At 46.3% G+C, this 10000-nt stretch overlaps 1 protein-coding gene across 1 annotated transcript in view; it reads right to left on the minus strand.

Annotated features, from left to right (window-relative positions):
- The window catches only part of ebf1a (EBF transcription factor 1a), an 87171-nt gene that overhangs the window by 68207 nt on the left and 8964 nt on the right, over positions 1-10000 (minus strand). Inside the window, 1 exon segment of the mRNA XM_080774689.1 lies at positions 5758-5826. Within this exon segment, the coding sequence (XP_080630815.1) occupies positions 5758-5826 (69 nt within the window).

Consider the following 10000-nt stretch of genomic DNA (forward strand, 5'->3'; position numbering starts at 1 on the left):
TAGCACAGAGTGTGTGGGGGGGGGGGGTGATGGGGGGGGGGGGGGGGGGAGGCAGGGTGGGGGTTGATAATAATAAATATAGCAAGGTAAGAACTTTGGTTGAAATTACGGTCGTGCAGGTTTTTTTAATATCTTTTTTTTCTTTCTTTTTTTCATCTCTCTCAAATCTGACAGTGGAAGAAATATATATATATATATATATATATATATATATATATATATATATATATATATATATATATATATATCTGGCTCCGCTCGCTCGGGTTGTGATTGGATTTCCCTGCCCTCGAAGTTGTGCAGCACCAATCAGGGCACAGTATGCTAATATGGGGCGGGCATTTTTATTTTTAAATCCATTCCTTGTAAATTCAGTGTAACGTTTCTGGGTCTGTTGACACGCAACACAACAAGAGTCTCAGAGAATCCACGGTACAATCTTCTGTATTCATCTATTCTAATGGCAGCAAATCTGGTTCCAGCATACAGTGAAAGTCAGTGTTTCTCAAAGTGGGGAGGGACGAATGGGCAAAATGAGTCTTTACTCACTTTAACCTCTATATAGGCCTACGGCGGCTATATTTGAACATGTTGTTGTGTCCCCATGTAGTCTCTCTGATGCTGGCATTCAAAGCAACCAAAGGTATGGCTGCCCCATATCCTGCAAGTATGATCGAACCCTAAAAACCCTCCCGCGCACTCAGATCAACCAACGCGGGGAAGCTGGCAGTATACCTTCACTAAAAACACGTCACAAACTCTTCTCCCTTCAAAACTATGGATTGCATTTATACCATTACAATCAGAACTGCAGCCTCGCTCCCAATCTTCCGCCGTAGTCTGAAAACCCACCTTGTCAGACTCCATGGCCCGTAGCACTTACCCTACCCCCTTAGCACTTTATGTAGACAGCATTAAGATAGCATTTTATAGACTTATAGCATGTTACATATATAGACAGCACTAGAATTGTATTTTATAGTCATAGCACTTCATAGTATATAATATATGTATAGTATAGTATAGTATCTAGTTTATATGTATAGTTTCATTATATAGATATTCCACTGTTAGGTTCTTACATGTTTCATGATAACTATACTTTTTATGTATGTGCCATGCTTTTTGTTCTTGCTTATTGTAAATCGCTCTGGATTAAGAGCGTCTGCTAAATGCCTACATTGTAAATTGTAAATTGTAGGCACAACATGTTTTCAGATGGGGGTCCGTGGCCAAATACATGACTCTGGGGTCCAGTATGAGGAAACCATCATGTCAATGGTTACTGTTACTGGTTGCATTTCACCGGCCGCTCTTCACTGGCTCACAGTACAGGAAACAACCATGACATCATGCTCCCCGGGAGGAGCACTTCCTGTCCGACATTCTTCTCTCAAGACGCACACACACACACACACACACACACACACACGCACGCACGCACACACGCACGCACGCACACACATGCTCACACGCGCACACACACACGCCAGGAAATGGCCTCCATCAATGCGTGCACACACTCATGGGGAAGCGACTTAACAACGTCGGCGGGTTTCCACAGGCAAGGACGCGCATGCGAGGAAATGGAGCTCGTCAACATGAAGCCCACAGGAGTGTGTGTACCAACGCAAACACACACACCGGAGATAGGGGGGCAGAGAGAGAGAGAGAGAGAGAGAGAGAGAGAGAGAGAGAGAAAGTGTTCACTATCCAGTGAATCCTTATCTTTGCCCACAGAAGCCCCCCACACCCTCCCCTCCCCTCTCTCTCTTTTCCAGGGGCTCTGCCCCGGAGAGTTTCACCCAGCCTGGGGAAGACCCTCCAGCCAGGCCTGGGGCGAGAGGAGAGGAGAGGAGAGAGAGAGGAGAGGAGAGGAGAGGAGAGGAGAGGAGAGGAGAGGAGAGGAGAGGAGAGGAGAGGAGAGAGGGCCAAGGGACACAGGTGGTAGGAGGCAGGAGGAGGAGGGAACACATGACAGCATGGAGCCAAGGGGACGGCCGTCCCCCTCGGCTAGCAGAAGGGAGGGGAGGGAGGGGAGGGGGGGGCGGGGTCACAGAGTATGGGAAATTGAGGGTTGAGAGGTTAGTTCACAATTATATGGATACGCAAAGTAAATTATAACATGAGTTCCACTGGGAAATGAAGTACATGAGAGACAGAGTGACACCGTCATACAATACAGAGAGAGAGAGAGAGAGAGAGAGAGAGAGAGAGAGAGAGAGAGAGAGAGAGAGAGAGAGCAACAGAAGCAGAGAGGAGAAAGGGGCAGAGGGAGTGAGGTGTAAGGTGCACATGGGTGAGAGGGAAAATGTGTTTGTGATTTGAGGCCCATTCAGGCAGATGATAGACTGGTTGACAGTAGGGCTGCATATGATTAACCCCGTACTAACCAGGAAGGACTCCCCTCTTATTATCCTGCCTCTGTCAGAGGGGGTTTGGTATACGCGGACCACACACGTTTCCCTGGGGAAGACACACCGAGGCGCACAGGAGTGTCTCACCTCTCAGCAGTCCTCCCTCGCCCAATGTCAAACACATACGCATCCTCCGTGCTATATATATATACAGTAGCTTCAATTCCATGTGTGTTTTACGCAGTCTGAGCATGAGGACAGAGGCTAAATCCATATACAGAACGCATGTAGCATGAATTCTCCCCTGGATATACACAGTATATGCTCAGCTATACAGTGTAGTCAGTGGAGTCTGATATTGTCTGTTACCAGTTTGACACCAAGGGGACTTTCTTGCAGTGAAACGAGCGCTGCCAAACAACCGCCACAGTCATTACACAAAACAAGGAGCCCAAAAATAGCATGAAAGACAAAAACAATGTGGGGAGATATACTTCAGCTTGAAGTGAAATACGTGAGGGAGCGAGCAGGATGGGGTGCCTATTTTGCTATATCACAGACTAAACAAACACGTTTCATAATTAAAATCTCCGCCGTGCGGCTTCTGGTGGAGTCTTTAATGTCCAAACATGTTTTGTCGAACATGAAGGAACATGGGCCGGGTGGGCGAGAGAGACAGGCAGACAGCGAGAGAGAGAGAGAGAGAGAGAGCTGAAAGACGACAGGACCCAGAGCACTAGCATGCTGCTGATCCACATTGTACCAGATTTGTTCTCCTAAACAATCAAATAAGTTTCTCATTAGCTGACTTTATTTTTCCTCATTCCTGCGGTTCTGCTGCAGTGGCCTGTTTCTCTCCCCCCCACCCACCCCCCATCTTAACGAGAGGCAGCTAATTAGGCAATCAGACCCATTACTCTTCCAGAAGAGTTAGAGCTGGCCCGCCTAATTAGGGCTGTAAAATCTAATCATCTCCAGCGAAAACAGCAGAGGGCTAACGAGCCCTTGTTTAACGAACTAAATAACTTCAAGGGAGGAGAAAAGGGGGTCCGCTGATACGACGGGGGAACCTCAGCGGTAATTGAGTCGGTTTCACCCTCGCAGTTGTTTGTTTGTTTATGGAAGCCTGATTATTACAACTGTCAAGGAATATATTTGCACCAAATGAGCACGAGCGAAGAAGGCCCTCCTCGTCCTCTGCCTCCTCTTCCTCCTCCCTGTCTTCGCCGCCCCTCCAGCCACCCCCCCCCCCCCCCGCCACCCCCCCCTACCCCCCGCCACCCCCCCCTCCCCCCCGTTGGAACCTTCTCTCACCTGACCTATTTTCCTGTCCAGAAGCTGTGTTCGCTGGAGAGGAAAAGAGAGGTATTGCTGTTTTTCTTTTTTATGCCCACCCCCGCCCCCACACCCCACACCTCCTCCCTGTTCTAATTTGTTGTTCGTTAACACGGCCCTCACACCTGAGCCTTTCAGCGTCGGGGGAATTGTGGCCTCAACAACACGACGCAGACGCAGGCCGCATGCTCGCTCGCTCGTATATACAGACAGACTGCAGATCTGCCTCCACCAAGCTATCCCTGTTGTTCAGTGTGGCACTGAGGACGAAGCCCAACGCCCCCCGCACACACATGCACACACACACACCACACACACACACACACACACACACACACACACACACACACACACACACACACACACACACACACACACACACACACACACATAGACACAAGGAGGAGAGACTCAACAAGTATACGGCATGTGCATGCAAAGACAAAAATCACACCCATGTGAAGTGAGGGACACTATGAGGTGAGGGACACTATATGTCTATTTGCTCAGACACTATAACTTTCTCGTGAACAAGATTCTGTGTAAAATTTGTGTAGGACAAAGTTTGCGAACGTACACCAAAAGCTGGGTGTAGGAGGGGCTATAGCGCCCCTCGAAAAACATGGAGAGGTGCACGCAGGCGGTGCGCATATACAATACATACACGTGCGCGTGCACGTGCACAGAGTGACGGGCAGGCAGGCAGGCGAGTTGTTGACTGAGGCGGCGAGGCCACGTGGTTGGATGCAGCTGTCTGCGAGGGCGCTGAGGTGAGGCCTTACGCATCACTGAAGCGGAACAGGGCTAGCGCACACACACACACACGCACGCACACACACACACACACACACTGTACACATAGACACACACGCGCGCGCGCGCACACACACACACACACACACACACACACACACACACACACTCACGCACACGCACGCAAATACACAAACACACACACACACAGGTAGAGAGAGCGACTTCTGACAAAGCCGCAGTGAGAACAGGACAGCTGTGTTCATCTGACTGTACAGGTCACCGCCTCATTAACACACTCCCACAGAACACACACACACACACACACACACACACACACACACACACACACACACACACACACACACACACACACACACACACACACACACACACACACACACACACACACACTATTCAAATCATACGTACAAAAATATACAGAAGCTTCCACGTCTGTCATAGGGTTTCAGAGCGTTTGGAGCCATCGGTATTTCAACAACTTGAGCACTTCAACGCTATAAACAATCACTTCAGTGTCAACCAACGATTTTCCTTCTCACACATGCAAGTGCACACACACACACACACCACACACACACACACACACACACACAGTTCTGTGATGGACGGGCCATAAATCTGAAGGGCTTTTCTTTACCCTGATTGATCATAAATCATGTGAACTACAGCTTGGGTGAGAGTTTGTTTATGGTCGGCAGGCAAAGGGTGGACACTGTGTGTGTGTGTGTGTGTGTGTGTGTGTGTGTGTGTGTGCGCGCACACGCGCGTGCGCACGTGAATAATAACGACCAGCAGTACCACACCCACCAGGGCCACCACAAGAAGATTTATATGTACAGTACAGTACAGTACAGTACAGTACAGTACAGTACACAACACACACACACACACCCCCCAGCTAGGGCAAGAGTGACTGCAATTGTACTCATACATGTACACATACGTACATACATACACAAGTCCATATGGTTGCTTTTCAAGTTAGTGGCAAATATTCACAGCAACTTTTACCTCAACTTTTACCTCTGCACCTCATTTGGATATGAGGCAACTGACCCATTTATTTATTTTAATTTTTGTTATCATGTAAATTAATTCACTTCTCAGTTCCCGTCTCACCAAAGCAGAGAGGCTCCTGTATGCAGTACATGCTATACAGACAAACACTCACATACTGTGGTAGGTTATACCGTACACACACATACTGCACACAGAGGAAAACATACACACACACATCCGTATGACAGTGTTCGGGCGGAGGCTAGAGAGAGACCGAGGTTTCTCTTACCTGTCGATGATGACGGGGTCGGACGGCGTCTCGTTCCTGTTGCCACAGCTCTTCTTGTCACAGCATCGACTGCATGGCGGGGAGGAGGAGAAGGTTTGGTTAAATACACACGGTGACATTTAGTGAACAACACACTAGGCTGTAATAAGACAACAGTCTATCGGGCATGGACACGGGAGCCCGGAAAGTTCCCGGTTCCATCGCCTGCAGCTCCTCCTGCATGGCGGCTTGTTGAAGTGTCCTTGAGCAAGAGACACTCCAACCCCCGAACTGCTCCCGACGGGGCAGGTTAGAGCCTTAACCCATTTGGACCCTAACGGCTTTCTATGTGCTCAACCTTTTTCATGTCAAGGGCCACATTTTCACGATTTATTTAAAAAGAATAGCTAAAGTATAACATAATGCTGGGTTAAGGGTGCCTCCTGCACCGTCGGTGTGTGTGTGTGAAGTGAACGACCGTGTACCACGTGTGTGTGTGTGTGTGTGTGTGTGTGTGTGTGTGTGTGTGTGTGTGTGTGTGTGTGTGTGTGTGTGTGTGTGTGTGTGTGTGAAAATGGGTGAATGTGAAGGACATTGTGAAGTGCATTCGAGTGGTCGGAATGACTGGAAACAATTCTATATGAATCCAGTCGATTTACCATTTATCATTTACAACCAGAGGGAAAAAACGTGGAAAGACTTGAGGGGAACAGAAGAGGGGAATGATGCCTCTTCTGATGATGATTATATAGCTAGGTTTCTCTTTAGCTCGTTGTGTGCTGACATCACGGCAAAAAGGTGCTTCTCACTCCCATCTCTCCTAAACCGTCTCCCTCTCTGCTTTTAATGTTTTGTGGCTTTTTTATAGTGGGATAGACAGTAGGCTGACAGGAAATGGGGAGAGAGATGGGGGGGTGACATGCAGTAAAGGCCGTCGGTATCGGGAGTCGAACCCGCGGCACACTGCCAGACTGGGTTAGCAGCCAAGGTGCCTGGACCACTGAGCCACAGCCCAGGCCCCCTATCTGCTTTTCTACTGTCTGTGTCCCCTACGCTGTCTCCAGCTCAGCTTTCCTATCGCGACGGTCTCTTACGCTATCTCCCTCTCAGCTTTCCAACAGTACCATCTGTCGCTCCTTGTGCTTTATAGATAAATCAAAGCAGAGTGGAGAGGAACTTGGAACTCATGAACTTTATCTCCTTTTCAACAGCAGGAGCCTAATTCCAGCTTTGTTCCAGAGCCTGAGGTGTAGTTACTGGGGCAAAGATATTCCACTGAGGTAGTACTAAACAATGGTCCAGTATTTGTAAGTGACCATGCCATAAATGTAAGCGCATTGTGAAGGATGCTAGTGTTCAAAAAGCGTATATGTGGCTTGAAATACCAAACAACGACCTTGGAATGCCAAAGTTTGTCAGAAGATGGCGTGGCGTGATAATAATGCGGTTGTGATTAACAAAAAGACAATGTTTGAATTTGGTTCCCCATCTGACTCTCATAAAGTTTCTATTGTTATCCATGATGAAAAAAATCTAACAGATTTTCATACAAATTCTTGGGTGTAACAATAGATAGACCATCTGTTATCCTGGAAAGACCACATTGAAACAAAGAATTTATTTTCTCCACCGCCTTAGGTCTTTTGAGGCGAGTAGGCAAAGTCTTCTTTTGTTTTTGTGATTATGAGTGTTCTACATAAGTGGTTCCCAAATGGTGTGCCCGGAGACAGCAGGACCAGGTGTGCCTTGGGATTTTGTGAAAACAACACATATTTACTATATATATATATACACAAAAATATATGTATTTACTGTTTAAATGCAAATAAGTTGTCTCTCTTTCTTCTTAGCCTGGTCCCTCTCTCTCCACGCACACACGCAAGCACACACACACGCACACAGAGTCTCTCCCTCTTTTCTAACTTGTATGACTCAAATGGGTGTTGTTGCTGCTTTAATGTAATTTTCCAATGTTTAAAATGTATTCTTGGATTATTTTTATGTAAAACTTTTTAAATTAGGCTAAAGTTATATTACACATACATGTGTTTTTTTAACAACTTCTCTAAACACAATTGTTTGTCTGAATGTCTGCCCATAGACAACTGGAAAGTAATGTAGTTAATAAAAGTTGATACATGGGTCTACTCTACCGTATTCAAAACCTTGCTTTTCAAAATGTGCTAGGACCATACAACATTAGAGTGGTACGTGTCTTTTTCTTTTGTTATTTTTGAGGGGCGCTATAGCCCCTCCTATATACAGGTTTAATGTTTGTTTTAAAAACGCCATTGACAATGGAGGGGAAATGTATTTTGTCCCTAACACAAACATTAAATGGCATTAACAATAAAGAGAATTTGGTGGCACCGTTTGTTTGACATCACCATTACATCGCCTAATCAACTTAGTTAGACTTTAATATATTAGCGCCCCTCACTTCACACAGGTGTGATTTTTAAGGCTATGTTGCAAATGGAGTTGCTGTGATACAAGAACATGTTTATCATCATCATCATCATCATCATCATGACCAGCAAGGAGCCATGTGTGTTCCTAGGTCATTGTTTTAGTATGTTACGCATCATGCCGTTTCCTTTTAACGAGAGGAAAACGCTGTAAAGAATAATCGTTTTGTTCTCTGAATTATGGCTTTGTTCTTTTGGCAGTAGATAGTGTTTATGGCCAGCGAGGATGTCCCGATTGAAAAACATCCTTGTTCCCAAAAGGTTTCATATTATGTGTCCTATAAAAGTCACAGTCGCTGATAATATTTTGTAGTGTAGCTTATGAAACATTTCGTGCATATCGTACGAATCCAAATGTAGAGCCTGTCGAAGTGTTTCATTATACAGTAGCTTTCACTTTTGGTTGTGGTTATAGGCTCTAGGTTTAGGGGGTTAGTTTCCGTCATCTTAGATAAGGTTATGCACCGTTACTGTAATTATGGTCAGCATGGTTCCTTTGGTTGAAGTAAGGGTTTGGATCAGGCTTTGTGATAGTTAGTTTTGGGAGCCTCCTGCTTTGGCTGCAGGGTGCTACAATAAACAGCACAATGTGGCTTCATGTCTTCATGACACGCTTCCACAGATGAATGTTGTGAAAATAGTGAGCTTGTAGCTATTTTCAGCTATTTCCACAAAGTGTGCCCCTTACTTGACAATTTAGCCAATGTTTGACCAGTTTTTATAGTATAATTTGTCGATTACTTTTCACGCAGGAGTGGTCTTTCTTAATTTATTTCCTCCCGTTTTTGTTGTGTTTTAGTTTTTTTGAGGTATTAAAATGGTATTGTCACTTCACCGTCATCCGGGGACATCACCATGCAACGCGCTGTGAGCTAAAAGGATAAAATACCCAACAGCTACGACATGAAAAAGTATGTTATACTGTCCATCGGCTTATTTACACATTTGCTGTGAGGCCAGGCAGGCTGCAGCTGTTGTGGATGGTGCACAGGGATGACGAAGTATACGAGCGCTGTGTGCATCTGTTGTATGAAAAGCATCAGTATAAGCGAGCGACCGTGGGCACCAGGGTACGTGTCCTGGAAACAGGAGCAGGCTATAGGAGCTGATGTAGGGACTAGAAGGTTGAACTGGGCCAGAGACTAAACTTGTGATGAATGAGAACTGCACGGACGCATGGCTTCATTACTGTCACAACAAGCAGACTCCTTCAAATCTTTACACCCTATTCTTCACACGAGTATACTGTAAAATACTCTTATCTATCTATCTATAGTATACCCACCCATCCATCCATCCATCCTCTAGCTACTGTAACTATCTTCAATCTCAATCTGTCTTTTATACAATCTTCATTTCTGTTTGTCTTTGTTTCTCTTTTTCGTTACAACCTTTGCCTCTCTCTCTCTCTCTCTCTCTCTCTCCAATATTTCTCTCTGTCTCTATGTCTCCCTCTTTCTCTCTTTACAACCTCACTCTTTCTGTCTGCATGTCTCTCTCTCTCTCTTAGAAGTGGGTCATGGAGTGGTCCCACTGGACCTGGGGAGCAGTGCATGCTGGGTAGGGGTGCGTGTGCATGTGTGTGTGGGGTGGGGGGGTGGAGATGGGGGGGGTTGCATACTGATGTGACGAGTCCTTCCTGAATCCTTTGACTGCAGCACAATGTAAACCCCATTCTCCCCAAACGAGCACTGTGCCTGCACTACCTTTCTGCTCATGTGTGTGTGTGTGTGTGTGTGTGTGTGTGTGTGTGTGTGTGCGATGCGTGCGTGCGATGCGTGCGTGCGTGTGTGTGT

The sequence above is a fragment of the Protomyctophum bolini genome (assembly GCF_963924005.1).
Source record: "Protomyctophum bolini genome assembly, chromosome: 10".
NCBI lineage: Eukaryota > Metazoa > Chordata > Actinopteri > Myctophiformes > Myctophidae > Protomyctophum > Protomyctophum bolini.